The following is a 24,626-nucleotide window of genomic DNA, read 5'->3' on the forward strand; positions in this document are numbered from 1 at the left end:
TGATTTCAAGATTTTACTTTGTAAGTTTCCTTAAGAGAACAATTAGTGATTTTGCCTGCGTTTCTCAGTGTTCTGTACTGGGGAGGGCAGAGTGGATCTGAGTAGCGTTCTTAGAAGGGCCTGGCAGTCGATTTTTCATAAATAACATAGAGGGCCAGGCAGCAATACAACAGGGCCAGCGGACTCTTAGACAGACTGAGAAGGCCTGGGGGCATTTAAAGAACATCTGAAGATGATAAGCATGCGTGTGGGCGTGTTTTACAGGGCTGCCGCACCTGGATTACACGCGGCTTCCTCTTTCAGTAGCCTTCAGGTAGGTTGGCAGTAAGACAACCTTTTTTTTGCAACGGTACCTCTGCTGCGGTTTCAAAGCAGGCCCCTCCCACAAATGCAGAGGAAAAGCGCCCATTATTAAAGTGTGTGCCAGACAAGGAGGGGTACCGGAAGCAACCTGTCCCAGTAGATGCTGAGCACTGGAGATTCAGGGCACACAGGCAGAACCCACAGCGCCCCAAGCCTCGCCCCTCCGGGGCTGGGTTCGGCTGCAACACCCGGCCTGCAAGCCGCAAAGCCGAGGGGGCCGGGCCGGCCGGGCCCGTCCCCCCCCCCCCCCACCGCCCACTCCGCAGCCCCGCAGCATCCCCTCCCTCCGGCCTTTCTCCGCCGCCGCCGCGCAGCAGCCCGCCCCGGGTCCCGCCCCCCGACGCCCGGCGCGCGGCCCACCAATCGCGTCCGGCCGCCCGGGGCCTCCCCTCCCGGGGGCTCCCTCCGCCCAACCACCCGAGTGATTGACAGGCGGCCGGGCGGAAGCCGCGGCGCAGGCGCGCTGGCCGGCGCAGCGGCCCTCGGGCCGGGTCGCCGAGCTCCCGGCAGGCCCCGCGCCGCGGCTGCGCAGTGCCGCGCAGGCTTTTAATTCCATTGTGGAGAGGACGGCGTTATTTTTATTAACCGGAGGCGGCGGCGGCGGCGGCGGCGGCGGCGGCGGCGGGACCCGTAAGTGCGGGGCGCGGGCGGCGGCGGGCGGGCGGGCACGGGCCGGGGGCGCGGGCCGGGGGCGGGTGGGGGCGCCGCGGCCGGCGGCCGGCCCACTCCTCCTTCCTCTCCTCAGCCAGGCCTGCTCCGGGGCATGAAAGTCGGCAGCGCGTTCCTGAGCGGCGGCGGCGGCGGCGCGGGCAGCGGCGGGCGGGCGGAGATGGAGCCCAGCTTCCCGCCGGGCATGGTGATGTTCAACCACCGGCTGCCCCCGGTCGCCAGCTTCGCGCGGCCGGCGGGCGCGGCCGCCCCTCCCCCGCAGTGCGTGCTGGCCGCCGCCCCGGCCGCGGCCCCGGCCGCCGAGCCCCCCCCGGCGCCCGCCCCGGACGTGACTTTCAAGAAGGAGCCGGCGGCGCCCGGCGCGGCCTTCCCGGCGCAGAGGACCTCCTGGGGCTTCCTGCAGTCGCTGGTCAGCATCAAGCAGGAGAAGCCGGCAGACCCCGAGGAGCCGCCGGGCGCCCCCCATCCTCACTACGGGGGCCTGTTCGCGGGGGCCGACGAGCGGGCGCCGGGGCTGGGCGCTGGGGACGCGGGCGGCCCGGGCGTCATCCAGGACCTGAGCGTCCTGCACCCGCCGCCGCCGCCCGCCCCCCACCCCCGCGACGTGCTGCTCGGCCGGACTGACGACCCCCGCGGCCCCGAGGAGCCCAAGCCGGACGCGAGCGTCAAGAAGGCCAAGAGGCCAAAGCCAGAATCTCAGGGAATCAAAGCCAAGAGGAAGCCGGGCGCATCTTCCAAGCCGTCGCTGGCGGGAGACGGAGAAGGCGCCGTCCTGTCCCCAAGCCAGAAACCTCACATCTGCGACCACTGCAGCGCCGCTTTCCGCAGCTCCTACCACCTGCGGAGGCACGTCCTCATCCACACCGGAGAGCGGCCCTTCCAGTGCAGCCAGTGCAGCATGGGCTTCATCCAGAAGTACCTGCTGCAGAGGCACGAGAAGATCCACAGCCGGGAGAAGCCCTTCGGGTGCGATCAGTGCAGCATGAAGTTCATCCAGAAGTACCATATGGAGAGACACAAGCGGACGCACAGTGGAGAAAAGCCATACAAATGTGACACTTGCCAGCAGTATTTCTCAAGGACTGATAGGCTGTTGAAGCACAGGCGCACGTGCGGCGAAGCCCTGGCGAAGGGGGCGCCCAGTGCAGAGCCTGGGTCATCCAGCAACCATAGCACCGTGGGTAACCTGGCTGTGTTGTCTCAGGGAAGTACAAGTTCTTCAAGGAGAAAAGCGAAGTCGAGAAGCATAGCTGTTGAAAACAAGGAGCCCAAGACTGGGAAAGCAAATGAATCCCATATGTCAAACAGCATAAACATGCAGAGTTACTCAGTAGAAATGCCTACTGTGTCTTCCAGCGGGGGCATCATCGGCACTGGCATAGAGGAACTCCAGAAGAGGGTGCCAAAATTGATCTTTAAGAAAGGAGGCCGGAAGAGCATGGATAAAAACTACCTGAACTTTGTGTCACCGTTACCAGACATAGTTGGACAGAAGTCCTTGCCTGGGAAACCGAGTGGCTCCCTTGGCATCGTGTCAAACAGTAGCGTGGAGACCATTAGTCTTCTGCAAAGTACAAGTGGCAAACAAGGTCAAATAAGCAGTAATTATGACGATGCCATGCAGTTCTCAAAGAAAAGAAGATACCTACCCACCGCCAGCAGCAACAGTGCCTTTTCCGTGAACGTGGGACACATGGTCTCCCAGCAGTCCGTCATTCAGTCGGCGGGCGTCGGTGTTTTGGACAGTGAGGCCCCGTTGTCCCTTATTGACTCCTCGGCCCTGAATGCGGAAATTAAGTCTTGTCACGACAAGTCGGGAATTCCTGACGAGGTTTTACAGAGTATTTTGGATCAGTACTCCAACAAGTCAGAGAGCCAGAAGGAGGATCCTTTCAACATAACAGAACCACGAGTGGATCTGCACACCTCAGGAGAACACTCAGAACTGGTTCAAGAAGAAAATTTGAGCCCGGGCACCCAGACTGCTTCAAATGACAAGGCGAGCATGTTGCAAGAATACTCCAAATACCTCCAACAGGCTTTCGAAAAATCCACGAATGCAGGTTTTACTCTGGGACACGGTTTCCAATTTGTCAGTCTGTCTTCACCTCTCCACAACCACACTTTATTTCCAGAAAAACAGATATACACTACATCTCCTTTGGAGTGTGGTTTCGGCCAGTCTGTTACCTCAGTGTTGCCATCTTCGTTGCCAAAGCCTCCTTTTGGGATGTTGTTTGGGTCTCAGCCGGGTCTTTATTTGTCTGCTTTGGATGCCACACATCAGCAGTTGACACCTTCCCAGGAGCTGGATGACCTGATAGATTCTCAGAAGAATCTAGAGACTTCATCAGCCTTCCAGTCCTCATCTCAGAAACTGACTAGCCAGAAGGAACAACAGAAAAACTTAGAGTCCTCAACGAGCTTTCAGATCCCATCTCAGGAGTTAGCCGGCCAGATGGATCCTCAGAAGGACGTAGAGCCCAGAACAACGTACCAGATTGAGAACTTTGCACAGGCGTTCGGTTCTCAGTTCAAGTCGGGCAGCAGGGTGCCAATGACCTTTATCACGAACTCTAATGGAGAAGTGGACCATAGAGCAAGGACTTCAGTGTCAGATTTCTCAGGGTATACAAACATGATGTCTGATGTTAGTGAGCCATGTAGTACCAGAGGAAAGACCCCCACCAGCCAGAGTTACAGGTAAGGTCCCAAGAGTGACCAGGCTGGAGGTCTTCTAATGTAATTTTGTTTTATTTTGAGAACACTGCCATTGGAATGTTTCTACACGATCCTGTTAAGAATAATGTAATGCCCTTTCAATGCAACTTTTCATATTTAGTTTATTTTGTTAGTGTGATTTTAGCTCTGTTTGTATTATGATTTTTAATCAAAATCAATAGATTAAAATAGTTTGACATTCGAAGTGACAATGTTTAGCAATCAAATTTACATGTATAGATCGTCAGGGAATAGCCCAAAAGTTTTAAATGCAAAAAAAAAACAAACAAAAAAAAACCACAAAAAAACCATACAAAAAAAACAAAAGAAAACAAAAAAAACACACAAAAACAAAAAAACAAAAAAAAACTTTGTTGCTAGGATTAAGGTTATTCTAATTGCTTTACTCTCAGGAAAGTGTAATAACGCATGGGAATTCTGTACGTTATCACTGTAATGGAATATCCAATTTACAGATAGTATGATAATACATTTCATTACTTAAGTAAGGGATCGAAAACATTTCAAATTGCTCTCTCTGGGCTGATACGATACACGTGTCATCATTTAAGTAAGGGATCGAAAACATTTCAAATTGCTGTCTCCATCTGGGCTGATCCAAAATTCTGAGATGTTGGCTACCTATATTTTGTTGCAGCTTTTAAATGTACTCTGAACTTCCAAACCACATTCATTCCAGCCTGGTAGAACAAATATTCTTGAATCTTTGATCAAAGCCTGGAATGATAGCTTTAATAATAGGAAAAAAAAAAAAAAGAAGGCACCCTCTCCTTATCCCAACTGTAACAAGGCTGTGTGACTCCCATCAAGAGTTGGTGGGAACAGTGTTGAAGCCCAAGTGGTTGGTTGGTTGCAGTATTAGAACCCAAGTTGGAATTACATAATTCTTTGAAATTTGGGGTGTGTGTTATTTATTATACATGGCCTAAAAACACTGTTCTCTGTCTCTGTTACTACATGTCACCCACACTTCTGGGGGTATTTTGTGTTATTTTTGTTCTTAACCTGTCCTCTCAGAGCTCTGGGCCTTCCTTGTTCCCTCTTCTCTCTATCTGGACAGTTTCAATTTTAGAATGATTCACATTCCAATAGGTAATTTGTTATGCATTTCCTATGCCTTCCGACATCCAAACAGTAGAATAAACATCCACCCTCCCCCTTTTTGAAAAACAGAACCCACACAGATGTCCATGTGTAATAAAGCCCCACATGCTCAGAGCTGTGGATATTAATAAGGTGGTAATTCCAACTGGTGACAAAGCCGATGGGAGGGGTAAGAGTGGCTTATTTAGTAATGACATCAGAACCTCTTTGTGAAATTGCAGCCTGTGTAATGTACATTTTAAAAGGGTGCGTTAGTCAGTATTGTACAGGGGTCTTGTAAAGTCATCCAAACTTGCTATGAACGCTCATTTGCCATTTGAAGCCACTGGTAGACAGTGGCTCTGCTCTAAACCACTTTTTAGCAATTGTATTTTTTTCCTGATTATATTTTTAATGTACTTTGATGTTTATGCTGATGAGTTTCTTATGTACTCTTGGTGATGTCTCAGCCTTATGTACTCTTCTGACGTCAGAAAAGTACCGCTGGTTGTTTGCAGTCTTACTGTGTAATCAACCTACCACAGGCTTCCATGTATAATAAAGTAATTAATATTGTGCAAGTGTAAAACACTTCTGTTAGGAAAGCAGTGTTTGGAAAATGAGAAATTATTTAAAATGGTTACAACATACTAGTTAATTTCCTTTCCCCACTTTCCTCCCTTAAGCCTGCTTTACCAGCTAAAGGGTCACTTATTGTCATTGCAAGGACCTTAGAAAATGTGTTTAATCCTCTTAAATACACTCAGTACTAAAAAGTATGTATTTCTTATTTTGCTAAGTGCGGTAAGTTCTGTTGGGTACAGAGTACAAGCTGTAATCAAAGGATGGAGAGGACCTTTACCACTGTATCTCTTGAGCTGTATGATTTTTCTCCAGTGTTTTGTTTTATACAGGTTTTGAATTTCTTTAACTTTTATTGTGTGTACTGAATACTGCATATGTACTATTCTGATTGTTTGCTCTAGTTTACTACCAATAAAAGACCTGTTAATCACAAAATTGAAGAAAGGAGATATCACTTAATATCCAGTCACATTTTTCAGATTTTTGTTAACTACCTTTCATAAAATATTCATGTCAGTGGTATAACCTGCAGTTTAGGGACTGGAATGTGTGTGTGTGTGTGTGTGTGTGCGCGTGCATGTGTGTTTTAAGTGTTTCGTGTTTCTAGGTTTATTATATTTGAAAATGGGTTGAATATTTTCTTCAGTTTGAGGCACACTATCTGGAAGAATAGGAATTTAACAGTATGGAAATTAGAACGTGTTTTATTGAAATGGGGTTAGCCATCCTAAATATTATTCCAGGGAGATTATTTATTGAGGTTTCATTTTAAATCAGATTCCAGTTTCTTTTGGTTCTAGGTGCATCCTTTTTGACTCCAAAAGGTTGTAATAAAATAACAGTATGACAAATGAAAGTGGTCCTGAGCATTCTTAGTAGGGGGAAGAAAAAGTATTGCTTAGTCTAAGTTTAACAGTGTTTCAAAAGGATGTAAGTATAGATATTAGAAGAAGAGAGCCAAGACATGGAATACTGAAGGTGCAGACAAGGTGTTTGAAACTTAGTGAATATGTTAAGTTTTAAAGATAAAGGGGAAAAATCGTAGGTCTGTGTAAAATCTATGAGAAAATTGTGCTTTGAAATTTAGTGACTACAAACGTTGAAAAATCAATAAAAATATCAAAGGGTGGAATAGGTCGAGGCTTTGCCTTTTTGGTATATGGTACTATGTACAGAAGTGATAAATTATTTGCATTCCGCATAAACATGGATTTCTCTGTAGAGACGTATCTACTCGTGGTCCCGTATGATTAGGAAAAGTAAATTTGTTTTCTCTTTGCCAAGATTATTCCCCAGATGCAGTCATTTTCTTGAACAAGCATGCTAGGCGGAATCTCACTGATTCTGCATTGAAATCCAACTCTTGATACCTCTGCACATATTCTAGATTAAAGCTAACATTAATTTTGTTTATCTACTGACCCCCACCCTTTCTTTTTTCTTTGTGTGGAATGCCTATATCTGAATATGATCATTTTAAAATTAAGGTTTTTACTTCTGAGGTATTAGGGTATGAGGTAGGAAACTATGCTTTGAATTTCTATTTTGCTGCTGTAAATTGAAGATAAGGGCTGCCATAATTTAGCAGTTGCCTGTTAGTAATTTGGGAGGTAATCTCATTCAATAATGAAAACAAAAAATGAGAAAAAAAACTCTAGGATTTTTAATGTGTTTTTAAAAGTTGCAGGCAGTTTACAAGTATTTCTACCTCAGATTTAGTTTTCTGTATTACGCTCATCAGATGAGAGGGGCATAACTGTCTGTACATCCTTGGCATCTCTCATTTTGTAGTCACCTGTCATTAGTAGCATTTAAGCCTGAACTGGGTGACATTGTGAGCAATATGGCCTCGTGAGGACACGCACAGTTCTTAGCTTCCAAATTCGTAAGTTCTTGGAAAATGCCCCTCAGAAAAGAATTAGCTTCCGAACTTCAGGTACATTTTTAGAGTGAACTGCATCTGAAGACCATCGTTTTCAGAGTTCTGTGGTCTGTGTGTGTTCTGTGACACATAGTGACGGGATTTCGTTTTTGAAGTGCGATGTAAGTAGTGCTCTGGCACCATCTGTGCATCATGTTGTACAAGATTACACAGTAATGGTCCACAAATGCTAAGCGTCCCTCCTGGTATTTAGGAGGCAAGGTCTGGGGTGGTTTGCCAATCTGCTTGTACCTTCTATGAGATGATAAAGAGTTTCTGATAGATTTTGAGCGACAATCTTGTGTTCCACTTGTTACGTTTTTTATGTCCTTAATAATTTATTAATTAAAATGAACATTAGCATGAAGACAGCATCTGGTAATTCTGTTGTCTTACCCTTGATCAAAAAAACCTAACAAAAGAAAATCCTCTGTGAGATCACTGTTAGTTTTAAAAGAGACTATTACCGTAAGGAGGGCCTGCACTTTTAAAATTACTTCTGCTTTGTTCGTACCTGTTCTGCTTTTGAAAAAAAGTCACGACAGTATGCGAGTGTAACTTAAGTAGATTCTATTTAAATTCTTCGCGAACCTTTGGGCCCGCTCTAGGGAAGAGCTGCGTCGCCGTTTTAGGGTCATGGACTCTTTGGGTAAATGATGATGGAATGGATGTCTCCCCATCCCCACACATTAGCAGGAATATATTTGCACATGAAAATTTAGAAGCCCATGTATATGCTTGCAAGAACCAGCCCCCCCGCCCCCCGCAACCTGCTAACAAAATTCCTAACCTGTGGACCCCAGGCCGAGAATACTTGCTTTGGAAGGCTGCCTAAACATTGAACTTTTTATTGTACAGATAACTTAGAAAGTCAATACCTAAACCTAGAAAGCATGAAATATTAATTTTTGATATTGAAATTTCTTGATCTGCTATTTAATTCGCGTTCATGGAATACATTCAGGTTACATAAAGCCTAGAGTTTTATGATAAGCTGGTCAAATAATGAATAGAATTTATAATTCTTGGCAGTTTCTCATCTGAGAAGTACCATCGAGATGCTAGACTTGACAATAGTTCGCTCTTTTCCATCAACAAAGAAATGTGTTAACAGCGCATAATAACTACAGTCAACTACTGTGGTTCTTCAGTTGCACGGAAGCAGCTTCCCCCATAAGTGTATGGGCCAAAATGAAAGGCCACAGCCTTTTTGTCAAGAAGGAATAATTGTGAGTTCTTAATAACATGAAGCCTATATACCTCAGGTAGCCTGAGTAACTAGCTGGGTTGAAATACACTGTGCAAGATAAGCCTTGTAAATAAAGCATGTTTTGTGTTGAAATAGGTATCTCTTGGGAAATGTAGATAAATAGTCAGAGAAAAATGTAATGATTTGGACCTTATACTCCAAAGGAGAAAATTTGCTCCCTGTTTTGGAATGGTGGGCAGAGGTTGTGTGTTGAGGGAGAGAGGTGGGGATATCTTAGAATGGAGAAGAAAAGGAATAGGTTTTGAAGAAAAATAGGGAATATAAAACTTAGTCCAATATTGGCAGGGGTCCTGGAGAGTTTAAATGATCAGAAGGGTAAAGGAGATCTGTGATTGAAAAACTCAGTTCTTATGTTGTCATTCTTTCAGTTCAGACTTCCTTTGGTCCTTTGGTTTGGTATGAACTTTAGGACTATTGTGGAACAATTAATAAATAACTCTTAACAGACAACTGTGGTGAACTTCTGTTTACATTCCCAACCTAGGAAAAAGATGGCTAATCTTTGTGTTTATATGTTATATCTTTAGCAACTCAATCACACAGCTTCCATTGGTCGGTGAGAATTTTAAATAACTCTCATAGAAACGATTCGAGTCAAAGTTACTGTTTTATGTGATTAAGTGAATATGCACAGAATTTAGGAATTAAAACAAAAGCTCTGAATCTATGTGCCCGACCTACCAAAAAAAAAAAAAATGAAATTATCAAGTACAGTGTATAAAGGCATACTTGGTTATGACAAAGGAAAAGCGTGATTGTAAAAAGTTGGAAACTCCCTAACTAATTGTTTTTTAAGGTCTGCATTGCAAAATGTTTAATTTTAACTTGTGACTGGCTCATCTGTTCTCTCTAGTGTAAAACTCTTGTAAGCATTGTCTGTTGGAAAGGTAAAAGTTTTAGTCGGGAGCTGAAGTTTTGATCTTGGTTTTTGGAATGCAGCTATTTAAGTCTGAAAGTGACATTTTAGATCGATTTTTTGTTTTTTTTTTTTAAAGAGCGGATTGCAAAATTGAATGACAAGATCAGCAATATAACTGTTTTATGTTTCGTTGTGCATAAACTGGGCTCTTCCTACAAGGGAGCCAAGTACAAACATGTGAAAGAGAGCTTCCTCTTTTTGAGAGGATAATGGGTATCCTTGTGGGTCTCTGTGGTAGACGGCCGTGACCCTGAGAGTGGGGACTGGAAAAATCCTTTCTGACGGAGCCGTCTCTTAACTTCGTGGCCCAAACAACAAAGGTGCCTGCAAGTGATCACATTAAAAAACTTGATCTTGTACTACTTTCCACTTTTGCTATAAGTAGACCTTCAGTGAACGTCTGAAAATCGGGTTAATGTTAAGGGTTGTGTTGTTTGTAAGGTAAGTTACTGTGAAATTTTATTCCTCTGGATTTGGGAGACAGTCCCGTAGAAGTTACAGACGTTTCGTTTTTTTTTTGTTTGTCTGTTTTTTAATGAACTCCACTAAGATATCTTAGGTGTTTCTATACTCGGTCACATTTGGAATAGTAAGCTGTGTATTTTTCTTCTAGGTGTTCATGTTGGTAATTTAGTTGATCTCTTAAAGGTTCAGTCTAGAAAACCTGAAACCATTAATTACACTCTCACATTTTACATTGCTTCATATTTAGTAAGGGAGAAAATTAGGTTATGACTAGATTTAACATAGTTTGTTCCAGATTTATTTGAATATAAAAAACCTATAAACGCTGAACATAGTGTAACTTGTTCAAAACAAAGCATTAGAACTGGTGTGACAGATTTGTCTTTGAAGGCGAAGGAAGGACTCGTGTAAAGGAAAGAGGGCAAAGGGGTCTAAGGAGATTAATATCTGTGGGTGTGTTCACTCTGCTCATGTCATTAAAGGGCCTTAAAGGCCTGAATGAGATCCGTTTGGAAGACTGGCAATAGTGGTAAACGGATGTGGGTTCCTTTGGGTTACTGCCGGTGAAACACAGGAGTGTATTATGAAGACAAAATTAAAATATGATTGGGGGAAGTTTCTAGAGAAGACTGGAAGAATGAGCCAAAAATTACACCTTTTCACTCTGTTCATTCTGATTTTATTAAACCTCTAAAACAAATTGTTATTTGGCAAGAAGAGCAGAGGAATATTAATGAAGGCTACAGGAGTATATTTTCTGATGCTAGTGTAGATGACCTATAAAAGGAAGGGCAGGTTGTATGCGTGTTTTATTATTTAACGAGAAATGATCACTCGGGATTATATTTAGTCATCCACCCGACTGAACCAGTATTCTGTCTGGAACTAAAATACAAAAACATTTTGAACAGTCCGAAGGTACTGTTTGTTAAAAACGTTCAGTACTGAAATATCAGTTGGAATTTTGGCAACTGAAGGTGAGAAAAATTAAAAATATTTGTAGAATTGCCTTTCATGGTTCAGTGATTTTGTTTATAAGCCAGGTGTAAATAATTATTTAGATGATCAAATTTATTCTCACTACTTCCCTCCGCCCACGTACTTGCTTTGTAACAAAATATTCAGAACACAGGTTACTGGGGCTGAATATATTTCTAAAAAAAAAAGAATTATATTTTCTGATGAAATACCAGCAAGAACAGATGGTGGGGGCATCGCTCAGCAATAAACAAGATAAATGTATTTTTAGAGCTATTAAGATTCTGCAGAGAAGGGAAAAAGTCTAGCCTGTCAATGGGAAGCAGCCACTGCCTGAACGCAACTTGACCTGGGTTTGAAAAAACCCATTTCTGATCAATGTGCCTAGAAAATTGAGCTTCACGGGACAGATCCTATTTTGGAAATTCGTTGTTCACATGCTGTTTCAAGAAGGCCCACTGCAGACCTTTCAGGGGCCCTTCAGGTGTTGGGTGGCACCAGTTCAGGCTTACAGTCAAATGGGAGTCAGAGATCTTTTTTCGAAGAAAACTGAAAGTCTTCACTTGGTAAAATTGCAGTGCATTTCTAGAAATGTCTGTTGGAAGGTGCAGATTAAACACTTTGAAGACATTGAGTAACATGTGAAATGATGGCTCTTTTAAAAATGATCACTATAGGGTATTTGATCACAGCAAAGAAATCAAAAACTTAGTTTACACTTTGGAAATGGGTGTCAAAAATTCTGTGATTCTTTTCTGCCATGTTTTGGATGAACCTGTTAGGTTAGCTGAAGCTGATTCACTTATTTATAAATAATCTAAGTTTTAGTCACTTTTTTCTCTTTTATAAATACAGCATCACTTGATTTCACATTAGGAATAGATTTTTAAAAAGGCGTTTTGATAATTGCACTTTCCTGATTCAAAGTTGCCTTTTGTAATCAAACTAAGTCGAGCGTTTTACTGTTACCAGCAGCTCTCGTGAGCAGACATACTTTTGTAAGTTGGAAACGGTGATGACCAGTGCTCTTCATCTTGGTCCCAATGACATTGTCATCCGCATCGAAACTGGAGGGAGAGCTGCCTGCTCTTGAACTTGGAGTGTCCCCTCCTCCATTCAGCTACTGGTAATCATAATTTTCAGCTGCTTGTAGTCTGCTGGCTACTAAATTCAGAGGTGACGTGTATGTGTTGCGTTAAGTGTTAAGTAATGTTGAAGCAGAATGACTGGGGAAAAGAAAGCTTTTGCTAATCCGTTACTGAGATCAGATAAGTTCGTCATCAGTATTTTGTATTTATTACTTATAGGGTAATCAGGAATTAAGCTTAATATTTTTAAATATTAAACATCTCAGTGTATTACTTCCCAAACAGGACCAAAATGTATATGAACAATCATTGCATTATGAACAAAATGCTATATAGATCTGAGATTATTCAGTACTGGGGTTTGCAGGCTCTCCGTGCATCTCCCCAACCTTCGCAGCAGTACAGAGGGACATGGCGTGTATTTTTCACTGGCAAATAACTCTTCTAATTAGTCTTCTTCAGCCCTGATTCTCCTCTTGGGGCAAAGTTGTTTTAGATCCTGACCAAGTGCACTGTCTGGCTGTCTGGGGCCGGGCAGTGCAAAGTGGACCTGCCACGTGGGCATCACCTTGGAGCACGTTAGACCTGCAGAATCTCAGCCCCACCGACCACGGGCCTGCCCGTCAGAAGCAGCAGCAGAGCCTCCAGGGATGTTACGTTTGGAGAAGCGCTGTCCTAAAACTTCCACCAAGGCTCCCACACTTCTTCCTTGGCTTTCCTTTGACGAGAAAATCAAAATCCATCTGATTCCCGCAGGTCCTTAATTCGAATTTCTCTTGTTTGATAGTTTTTTTTCTCTCTCTACTTTTTTAAAAAAAAATGAGATCTAATGGACATGTAACATTGTGTTAGGTTTTGATGTACAACACAATGATTTGATATACATGTGTATATATTGCAGAATGATCACCACGATGAGTTTACTTCTTATACATCCCTCACCACACATCGTTACAGTCACTAGTTTCGTTTTTAAAAATCAATCCACCGAGCAAATACCTGGGTGCCAGGCTCTGTTCTGGGTGGTAGAGGTGAAAAGAGGACAAATTAAGTGCCCTGAAGTTCTAGAGGGGGAGCTGGGGGAAGAAATACACCATAGGTTGTGGGGTAGAGAACTGCTGGGAAGAATGAAGGGACCAGAAAGTGAGGGTGAGGTGCGTGCTTTTCGGAGGGAAGGCCTGGAAGGGGTGACGTTGGAACCAGTTCCCCAGGGAGGCGGGAGATGAGCCTGGGGAAGAGACCTAGGCTGCTGCTGCTGAGCCACGAGTATAAAAAAGGATCATGGTGGTGAGTACACGCGTGTGCCAGTCCACAGGTCCCCTGTGTGCCAGAGGCGGGAGTGTTTTCACGTCACCGGTGGCGAACAGAGCCCCGGGGGAAGGTTACACCTTTGGGAGAAGCGGTGAAACCCCCCGTGGGTCTAAGTCTTGTGGGTTTGTTTTGCTTTTAACTCTAACACCCTGCTGTGTCAGATGTTAACGTCTGGGCTCCACAGTGAATAGAAGTAAAGTTACTTCCAATTCCTGGACCTGAATCGCCTCATCTGTGAAGCGGTGTATGCAATACCCACCCCAGGGGCTGGGGCTCGTGACCGTCTTTAACCTGCCAGGTAGCGCACGTGCTCTGTCACACCGGAGGAAAGATGGAAAAAGCGGTTCTCAGCCGGGAGCAGTTCTGCCCTCCAGGGGACGATGGGTCATCTCTGGTGACAGTGCTGGTGGTCACAGCTTGGAACCAGGCTGTCTGCCACTGGCGTCTAATGGGGGAGAGACCAGGGATGTTGCTAGACAGCCCCCTACAACAAAGGATTACCCAGCACAGAACATGTGCCCCGTGCTGTCAGGAGGAAGCTGATCCAAATGGCGCCACCGTTGGGGTGATTCGGGAGCAGATGGTGGGAGCTTCCGGAACACCTCGATGACCTGACCAATCGCTATGTAAGAGATGAGTCCAGGGCTTAGTGTGATTAAAGATGGGGTGATTTTTTGGAAGAAGCTTTCCTAAAACACCTCCTTGGGTGGGCCTACCTGATTGAATGATTTAATTTTTTTTTAAAATTTATTTTATTTTTGGCTGAGCTGGGTCTTTGTTGCTGCGCGTGGGCTTTCTCTAGGTGCGGCGAGTGGGCGCCACTCCTCGTTGTGGTGTGCGGGCTTCTCACTGCGGTGGCCTCTCCCGTTGCAGAGCACGGGATTTAGGCACGTGGGCTTCAGTAGTTGTGGCACGCAGGCTCGGTAGTTGTGGCTGGTGGGCTCCAGAGCTCAGGCTCGGTAGTTGTGGCGCACGGGCTCAGTCGCTCTGCGGCATGTGGGATCCTCCCAGACCAGGGCTCGAACCTGTGTCTCCCGTGTTGGCAGGCAGATTCTTTTTTTTTTAAATTTTTTTATTTTTGCGGTACGCGGGCCTCTCACTGTTGTGGCCTCTCCCGTTGCGGAGCACAGGCTCTGGACGCGCAGGCTCAGCGGCCATGGCTCACGGGCCCAGCCGCTCTGCGGCATGTGGTATCTTCCCGGACCAGGGCGCGAACCCGTGTCCCCTGCATCGGCAGGCGGACCCTCAACCATTGCGCCGCCAGGGAAGCCCGGCAGGCGGATTCTTAACCACTGCGCCACCAGGGAAGCCCCAATGATTTAATTTTTAAGCTGGTTTTATTTTTTCTCTCTCTTTTATTTTGGCCACGCCGCTTGGCATGCGAGATCTTAGTTTCCCAACCAGGGGTAGAACCCGTGCCCCCTGCAGTGGAAGCACGGAATCTTAACCACTGGACCTCCAGGGAAGTCCCTAAGCTTGTTTAAAACCAATTACCCTTTTATTTCTGACCATTGTTTTATCTGACAGTGATATTAGTTAATGGAAGGAACTTCTTCTTAAACTTTAAATTAAAATCACCGATGGAGAGCTTCCCTGGTGGTGCAGTGGTTAAGAATCTGCCTGCCAATGCAGGGGACACGGGTTCGAGCCCTGGTCCGGGAAGATCCCACATGCTGCGGAGCAACTAGGCCCACGTGCCGCAACTACTGAGCCTGCGCTCTAGAGCCCGCGAGCCACAACTACTGAGCCATCGTGCTGCAGCTACTGAAGCCTACGTGCCTAGAGCCCGTGCTCCGCAACAAGAGAAGCCGCTGCAATGAGAAGCCCGTGCACCGCAACGAAGAGTAACCCCCGCTCTCCGCAACTAGAGAAAGCCCGCAGGCAGCAACAAAGACCCAACTCAGCCAAAAATAAATTAAAAAATAAATTTATATAAAAAAGAATGAATGAGAAAAAAATCACTGATGGAATATTAGAGGCATCTGGAGATTTGACTGAAAGCGGTAATGAGTCTGGTATATTCTAGATAGTTTCTGGCTCACTGTGATGGTAGATTTAGGATTATTATGTGGTATTTAGAGTTTGAGATCAGCCTAATTTCTTTAATGAGAATAAATCTATTTGCAGTTAACTAAAATTCCTTATATTAATTTCTTATTTATATATTTTTATTTTTTTAAATTTTTTAAAAATTAATTTTTGGCTGCGTTGGGTCTTCGTTGCTGTGCGCAGGCTTTCTCTAGTTGTGGTGAGCGGGGGCTACTCTTCGTTGCGGTGCGCGGGCTTCTCATTGCAGTGGCTTCTCTTGTTGCGGAGCACGGGCTCTAGGCACGCGGGCTCAGTAGTTGTGGCTCGCGGGCTCTAGAGCGCAGGCTCAGTAGTTGTGGCGCATGGGCTTAGTTGCTCCACGGCATGTGGGATCTTCCCGGACCAGGGCTCAAACCCGTGTTCCCTGCATTGGCAGGCGGATTCTTAACCACTGCGCCACCAGGGAAGCCCTCATGTTTATATTTAAAACATCAAAACAGTGAAGGAAGAGATACCTAATCTCTCTTTTATTCCAAGACTCTTTTCTTTAAAAAAGTAATCTCCCTTAAAGACAAGTCTTATGTTGTATGTGTTATCTGATAATGCCTTTGTGTGGCCTCCAGCTGGGGCTGAGGAATCGAGTAGCAGTTACTGCTTCAGATCAGCGGCAGCCACGGATGCAGATGGAGGAGGGAGGAGGCCGGTTATCTCGGTAGGAGAAGCGGTTTACACGTGACCTGGAACGCTGGACCATAGGTCAGAATGTCTGTTTTTGGAGCTGCATAAACCTGAGGGAGCCTGATTGTCATGTGCCCTGTCATGGTGGGATCGTGTGCGCTAACACCCCAAGCACACGTCCTGAAGAACCCTGTTCATGCAGTTCCACTGGCTTTTGTGGTGGTTGGGTGTTATCATTTATTGAACATCTACTTTGTGCGAAATCTGGCATACTTTGCCTCATTTAATTCTCCTGACAAGCCTGGAAGGCAGGACAATAATAATCTCATTTTACAGGTGAACAGATGGGGCTAGGACCCTTCCACCAGAGAAGCACCAGGAATGGCGGACCAGGAATGCAAGCGTAGCTCAGCTCAGACCCCTTCCACCTTCCACAGAGCTCAACGCCCAGCCTGGCGCTGAGTTTCAGGATAACGGACAGAAAGAGCTCGAGCCCAGGGATCCAGAGACTTGAGTTCTCAAAGCAGCTCCTGGCTCCAGGGCTTCTGACCTACTGTTAAACCGTTCTAGATTACTTCTTCCCATAAATATAAAAATAGGTGCCTACTTGGGTCTCAGGAGTGCTGTGACTGTCGTAGCGGGGACAGGAAAGTGCTCTGTGACAGGTAGGGCCTGTGGCCTTACTTAGAGGACGTTGACTGGAAGAACTGGGCTGGCTGGATGTATAGGAGTGAAGGGTTTCTATTTTTACCCATTCTTTTTTACAGACTGTCCATGTCTTATCTGTGATTCCGCAGTTAGGTGGTGTTGCTGCTGTGCTCAGCTATTGGTTTGCAATTTTCAGTGTGTATAGTGTATACTGCTAATATTTGCAGTTTGTACACTGGAAAAGGTTTTTTGAGGAAAGCAAATTTTATAACATGAAAAAGTAAATTGTTTTCTGTCTGTGATGTTCAGATTATTTTTGTAGTTTCCATTGGCGTGATGAATATAAAGGAAATTTAGTATAAATATCACCACCTTCCTCATTTTGTTTCCCCAAAATGTAACAATTTATAGAAATACTTGACTCTTCTTGTTGTCCTGTCACAGCATTCTTACTTAATAAATATGAATAAGTAGATAAAAGGAAATATAATTTGCTCAGAAATGGGAATTGTATAATGATATCAGGGTTGTGTTTTTAAAATTTATTTATTCATTTATTTTATTATTTTTGGCTGCGCTGGGTCTTCGTTGATGCGCGTGGGCTTTCTCTAGTTTTGGTGAGCGGGGGCTACTCTTTGTTGCGGTGCACAGGCTTCTCATCGCGGTGGCTTCTCTTGTTGCAGAGCACAGGCTGTAGGCGCGCGGGCTTCAGTAGTTGTGGCACGTGGGCTCAGTAGTTGTGTCTCGCGGGCTCTAGAGCGCCGGCTCAGTAGTTGTGGCGCACGGGCTTAGTTGCTCCGTGGCATGTGGGATCTTCCAGGACCAGGGCTCAAACCCGTGTCGCCTGCACTGGCAGGCGGATTCTTAACCACTGCGCCACCAGGGGAGTCCTGAGGGTTGTTTATATACCGCGCAGTTTGATTTGTTTTGTTTTCAGAATAACTAATTTAGAGAACAAAATAGAAAATGATATATTCAAGAGTAAAAACTCTAGTGTTTATACAGATTATTTTTTGAATTATAGTCTATTGAGGAATCTTTTCTGAAGCTGTTTAATTTAGAACTTGTTTAGAGGATGAACTGAGAAATTGAAGATAATTTGAGAATAGTTTGAAATTTTTAAAAAACAAAAATATCACGTGGTTTTCTACTGCATGTGTTTATAATCTGATGACTGGTTTTTCTGGGACTTCTCACTATGTAGCCAGTTAGCCCGTTTAATCTGTCCCCAGGAATAGGTAGAAAGGAAAACAACATTTGTTTTGTATTTGGGATCTCACTTCAATATTCTAAGTAGGTGGATGTCAAGCACAAAACACCGAATTTAGGAGAATATAGACACTTCTAAATGCAAACCGGTATTTTGTTATTATCTCATTAAGAGGCAGCTCATTTTACGGATTTAACTTGACTAGTATGTACACTTTGGGATTTTTAGCAAAACAAATTGCTTAAGATACCCGTATAAGATGAATAATAGTAGCATAGTTATGTGTAACAGATTTGCTTCACTGTTGAGACTTCACATCTTAACATGCTGTTATACACTAGTCAGTCTTTTGTAGCAGATTTAATGCCATAAACTTTTAAAAAGGTGATTTTCGGTGTTAGCTTTTTAAATAAAAATTTGCCAGAAAAGAATAAATACATGAGCATTTCTAACAGTCCAAGTGTCAGATGTTCTGTGCTGTTGAATAGATCCTAACATCAGCCAGGTATGTTGCAGATTTATGCCACTGGTCGCAGGGGAGATCAAAAGAGTGGATCAATGTAAAATCAATCCCTGCTGGTGGTAAGCCAGTTTTATATCACTTTCCTAGTGGGACGGTGTTTCCTTTGCATACAAACAGTAACAAACTAGGTAAGTTTAGCGTAAGCTGTAATGTAATGACTTCAGTTTTCAACTCAAAAATCACTCCACTTTTATTATTTCAGTTTTAAAGATATGGTATCGCTCCGTAACAGTATTACTGCGTGCCAGGCGCTACTAGCTGCTGACGGTGAAGCTCAGAACGAGACGTGGTCCTTCGTCTTGACCTTCGTTAAGGTCTAGTGGCAGAGAAGGGCCGACGCAGGGTGTCATGAGAGGGACGTGGGCGTCCTGCAGGTCCTGTAGTTGGGAATTCACCCCAGGGGCGGGGTCTCGGGACGGGAGGGCTGAGGAGCTGGGCAAGCCTGAGGATGGCCGTGACCGCAGAGCGGGTGGTGCCCCCGGACAGGCAGCAGGACGGGGCCGCAGTGGGCAGGGAGCGTCGGACGCAGGGGTCGGGACGGGAGTGGGGTGGTGGGAGGAAGGACGCTGGGGGCTGGAGAGCAGCGGGGGTGGGGTGACATGAAGAGGAGGTACCTGGAAGTCCAGCGGGCTTTAGTCCAGAGGCTGAGCAGTCCCGGGCCTCAGCGGTGTGGGCGCAGCTGTGGGGATGGGCCGGACTGGTGCAGAGGGGCCGTGGGAACACGAGGGGTGAGGGGATGGGTGGCAGGCCACTTGGGTCTGGAAGGTTTCCAGAAAGGTGGCAGGACTTGGCAAGGAGGGGAGCCGTCTCCAAAGCGTTCGTGGCTAAGAGATGTCCACCAAGGGATGTGCCCTGAGGCCCAAGACAGTCTTACAGGAGGGGAGAGCTTTCAGGAAGTGTTGAGACGGTGCTCCTGAATTCTCCCCATTTCAGCAGGACGGATTCCCCTGAGTATATTCTCTGTCAGCCCCCCTGACCCGGTTTGAGCCCCCCAGGCCTCTCGATGAGACTCTGAACTTCCTTACTCTCCTCCCTTTGTCATTTTTGCCCCTGCACGATCCGTTTCCTCTGGATAAAAGCCAAACTTCCAGCGAGACCCCGCCCAGCCACGTGGCAGTCACCTTTCTCAGAATCTGTCCCACGGGCTTCCCCTCTTGTCCCTGCAGGAGGCGGGCGTAGGGCGGGGCCGGACCCCGAACTGGTCACTCCATCACTGCCTCATGGTGCTGGACGCGGCTGGGCCCTTGGAAGATGCTCACTGAATATTTGTTAAGTGAGTGAAGAGCAGCCTCCTCTTGAGAGGCTGTGGGGAGACAGGTGGAAGTGAACAGCAGGTTGGGGTAGGAGAGTTTAATCTGGGATGTGAGTTGCCGAGGTTACAAAGGCAGGCTTTGAAGAGAGCAGTCTGGCGAGGAGAGTGGGAGAGCAGAGAGCTTGGCGTTCGTGGTGTAACAGGCTGTGTAATCACGGTGTCACAGGGAAACTCGGTGTCAACAAATGGACCAAGACTTAGTGTGGCCAAGCTGCCAACACTTCACTTGGCTTCAGGCAACTCAAAACTTCTGCAGGTTTAGGGCTTGGATTAGGGCATGACTGTGGAATCCTGCCCCACGTTAGTTTTTCATACTTTCCAGGAATACTTGATTTGGGGATTTAATTTTGATTGGGAGCGGGGAAGAACAGTTTGTTGTTGATTTCATTGTTTCTCCACAGCATTAGAAGAGAAGCTTTCAAACTTTGCCTGCGACCCCACAGTCAAAAATGCATTTTAGGGACTTCCCTGGTAGTCCAGTGGTTAGGACACGGCGCTTCCAATGCCGAGGAGGCGCAGGTTCCATCCCTGGTTGGGGAACGCCGATCCCCGCATGCCGCGTGGTGTGGCCAAAAAAAATAAAATATCTTTAAAAATGCATTTTACATCACCTATGATACAAATCGTGTAATAGATACAAAGTTTTCACATAAAATATCTTTGTTGGGACTTCCCTGGTGGTGCCGTGGCTAAAACTCCACACTCCCATTGCAGGGGGCCTGGGTTCAATCCCCAGTCAGGGCTCTGGATCCCACATGCATGCTGCAACTAAGAGTTCGCATGCCACAACTAAGGAGCCCGCCTGCTGCAACTAAGACCCAGCACAACCAAATAAATAAATAAATAAAGGAACAGTCTCATTCTTAAAAAAATAATAATAATAACAGTAATACTAAAAAAAAAAAATCTTTGTTATTGCCCTCTGATATATTTCATTCGATTTCATCTTTTAAAAAGTGCTGGAAGGGACCCACTAAAAACCAACCTATAACTTGAAAAAAACACTTCTAGGAAGTGAAGAGTGTCCCTTCCCCTGAATGATGGAGTAGCTTACACGTCTGTCTTGGTTTTGTCCCCTTCGGGGGAATGAGGGAGAGAGATGGAAAGGGAGGAAAATAGGCTTCTGTTTGTGACTCTAGGTTTTACATCAATATTTAGGTCAGGTTCTGAGTATTTCTGAATGAATAAACAAATAACTCGGAAGGCCCCATCCCATCCCCTTTTCCTTGCTCTATTTCCAAATGTCTGTTGCACAGGGCAATGAAATGGAGAACAAGTGACTAATTCTTTTCCTTTTATCCACCTTCTGTCACCCTTAATTGTTTTTATTCGAGGGAAAAATCTTTTATTGCCAAACGTGCCATAGGTATGCCTTAATTGCAAAGTTACTATGCTGTTAAAAGCTCACATAGGGCTTCCCTGGTGGCGCAGTGGTTGAGAGTCCGCCTGCCGATGCAGCGGATACGGGTTCGTGCCCCAGTCCGGGAAGATCCCACATGCCGCGGAGCGGCTGGGCCCGTGAGCCATGGCCGCTGAGCCTGCGCATCCGGAGCCTGTGCTCCGCAACAGGAGAGGCCACAGCAGTGAGAGGCCCGCGTACCAAAAAAAAAACACAAAAAAACAATAAAGGAAAAAGCTCATATAAATCATCCTAAAGAAAGGCAAATTTTAAACGCTTTCATGAAGCCTCCAGAAATTATGGGACAACATTTAGAAGCAAACATATTTTAAGTTACAGCCCTTTAGGTGAACAAAGTCCGTTAAAAGTATGAGCCAAGATGCTGAAGATAAAACTCCAGAAGGTAAAGAGGACTTGGTAGCATTTTTACTTTATTGAAAGAAAGAAAGTTCAATGACTGCATATATTTTTATGTTTCTTTTGTTTTTTTCCTGATTATCAAGACTATGATGTTTATTGCTAAGAAGCTAGAAGATACAAAAAAAAGAAAAAGCATTCAACACTTAGAAAACCATGTAATTAACACTTAGTCGTACTTCCTTTCAGTTTTCCCTATGCACGTATCACTTTTGTCCTTTTTATGATATTTCTGTGTAATTTTAAAAATCTAGTTTGTTGCTTCCCTGTTACTGGTTGTTGGTAATTTTTCACTGTAGTGATGATGAAATATATGAAGCTCTGAATGCCTTTGTGTATAATTCTTTGTACCTGTCTCTGATAATTTTACTACGATTAAGTCTGTAAGTAGAATATAGGTTAAAGAGTTTGAATATTCTCAAGGCTTTGATACTGCTAAATTCACCGCCAGAAACGTGTGCATGGGTGCTCACTCAGCTACAGTGTATGAAAGTGCCCAGATGATGCCCACTCTTTTTATTTATTTATTTTATTTATTTTTGGTCGCATTGGGTCTTCGTTGCTGCGCGCGGGCTTTCTCTAGTTGTGGCGAGCGGGGGCTACTCTTCGTTGCGGTGTGCGGCCTTCTCATTGTGGCGGCCTCTCTTGTTGCGGAGCACGGGCTCCAGGAGCGTGGGCTTCAGTAGTTGTGGCACGCGGGCTCAGTAGTTGTGGCGCACGGGCTCAGTAGTTGTGGCACTGAGGCTGTAGAGCACAGGCTCAGTAGTTGTGGTGCACAGGCTTAGTTGCTCCGCGGCATATGGGATCTTCCGGGACCAGGGCTCAAACCCGTGTCCCTGCATTGGCAGGCGATTCTTAACCACTGTGCCACCAGGGAAACCCCATAACGCCCACTCTTGCCAACTCCAGGTAGTTCTAAGAAATGGTGCCATTTAGATAGAGGGGAAATGCAGTCGTTTTACTTTGCATTTTTGTGATTATTTCAAAGGTTGTTTTCTTAATGTTTATTGGCCATTTTTCTTTTGTTAATGGATATTGCCTATGTTTTGATTTAATACATCACGTAAGTTAAATACACTGTTAATGTAACCTCCCTTGAAATGGACTAAACTTTCCTATACTGCCAGTTGGTAGTTTAAGTACAGCTTTGCTGGAGGGCAGGTTATGTCAAAAGCCTTAAAACATTCATAGAGCATTTGAGCTCCCAGTTACAATTCTAGGGGTGTTTTCTGTGGGAATATTGTGGATGTGTACCAAGATGAGCAATGATGTACATTCCAGCACTGTTTATAAGTGAAAAATGGAAGCATTCTAGATGTCCAGACAAGCTGACTAACCCATTCTATTTCTAGAGTGCAATCATTAAAGGTGATTTTATGGGGAGTTCCCTGGCAGTCCAGTGGTTAGAACTCGGCACTTTCACTGCTGTGGCCCAGGTTCAGTCCCTGGCATGGCACGACCAAAACAAATAAGGGAATTTATAAAAATGGAAAGATGCTCAATATTGATTCAGTGTAAAAAAAAAAGCTGTAAGATGTAGGATGCCTCCTATTTTCTTTTTATAAGAATAAATGCATGGGGAAAAGTCTAGAATGGTTAACAATGTGTTATGTCTGGGTGATGGGATTGTGGGTGGTTTATTCCCTAAGTCTTTGCTTATCTGTGTATTCTAATTTGTCTACACTGGTACACATACGTGTAAAAATTAAAGCTCTGCAAAAGACAAAAACGAGGTGGCCTAAATTTCATAAAGTGTCAGTGTTATCCAAAACAAAAAGCACACTTGACACAGAGTTATAGAGTATATTGATACATGGTTGCTTTAGTTGGAATATTATTATGTGTTTTAAAATAAGCTAATGCAAAGTGTCTTTAAACTTACTCTCATCATTTAATTGAAATACTATTTGCTCCATCTTGAATTAATGTGAAATATAAATTCACCTTCATGATTTTCGGTAGATCTTTGTTAAAATGCTAATATGACAACTTCTGGCCCTACTCTGACTTGCGTTGTCAGTTGGCCGAGATGCTGCCTTTCCCGTGCAGAGAAGACACCTTAATCCAGTGTCCTTAAGATGTGTTCAGAGTTTTTCTAAAGTCTAGAATGGTTCTAGGATGGTTCTGTGTTTGGCAAATAAATCCTATACCTTTTTGAAGCAAAATGAATTATAAAGAGAGACTGAACCGGGTTTTCTCTCTCTCTCTCTTTCTTTTTTACAATTTCTTTTAAACTTTTAATTTTATATTGGAGTATGGTTGATTAACCATGTTGTGAGGACTTCCCTGGCAGTGCAGTGGTTAAGAATCCTCCTGCCAGTTCAGGGGACACGGGTTCAAGCCCTGGCCCAGAAGATCCCACATGCCGCGGAGCAACTAAGCCCGTGTGCCACAACTACTGAGCCTGTGCTCTAGAGCCCAAGAGCCACAACTACTGAGCCCACGTGCCACAACTACTGAAGCCCAAGCGCCTACAGCCGGTGCTCCGCAACAAGAGAAGCCACCGCAATGAGAAGCCCACGCACCGCAATGAAGAGTAGCCCCCGCTCGCCACAACTAGAGAAAGCCCGCGTGCAGCAACGAAGACCCAATGCAGCCAAAAATAAATAAATAAATAAATAAAAATTTAAAAAAAAAGCAACAATGTTGTGATAGTTTGAGGTGTACAGCAAAGTAATTGAGTTATACATATACATGTTTCTATTCTTTTTCAAATTCTTTTCCCATTTAGGTTGCTACATGATATTGAGCGGGTTTCTCTTTAACCACATAAATATTAAGGACTGTGACGGAAACTCATTCTAGTTGTTTATAACCTGTGTCTTTAACAGAGGTGATCTGTTACATTCTTTAACTCTCCCGGCTGTGCTCTTGTCCTCCGTGGTGAGGAGTTTCGCTCTAGTTTTTGTCACCACCGGAGCTGCGGCATCCCATTTCTTTTCCCCTCGCGCAGCTATTAGCATCGGTTAGTTACCAGGAGCCACGTGGGTAGCGCGAATGTGGAGACTGCAGCGTGG

General features: G+C 44.9%; 1 protein-coding gene across 1 annotated transcript; it reads left to right on the top strand.

The window, feature by feature from the left end:
- Positions 1-226: 226 nt before the first annotated feature.
- On the top strand, positions 227-24,096 carry ZNF281 (zinc finger protein 281). The gene is made up of 2 exons (XM_089906295.1): positions 227-313; positions 1,109-24,096. The coding sequence occupies exons 1-2, from the start codon at positions 233-235 to the stop codon at positions 3,737-3,739; spliced, it is 2,712 nt and encodes a 903-aa protein (XP_089762421.1). The 5' UTR covers positions 227-232; the 3' UTR covers positions 3,740-24,096.
- The last annotated feature ends 530 nt before the right edge of the window (positions 24,097-24,626 follow it).

Source organism: Delphinapterus leucas, chromosome 1, assembly GCF_059928025.1.
Source record: "Delphinapterus leucas isolate spDelLeu-1000000601 "Yukka" chromosome 1, BTC_Dleu_Yukka2, whole genome shotgun sequence".
In the NCBI taxonomy this organism is placed as follows: domain Eukaryota; kingdom Metazoa; phylum Chordata; class Mammalia; order Artiodactyla; family Monodontidae; genus Delphinapterus; species Delphinapterus leucas.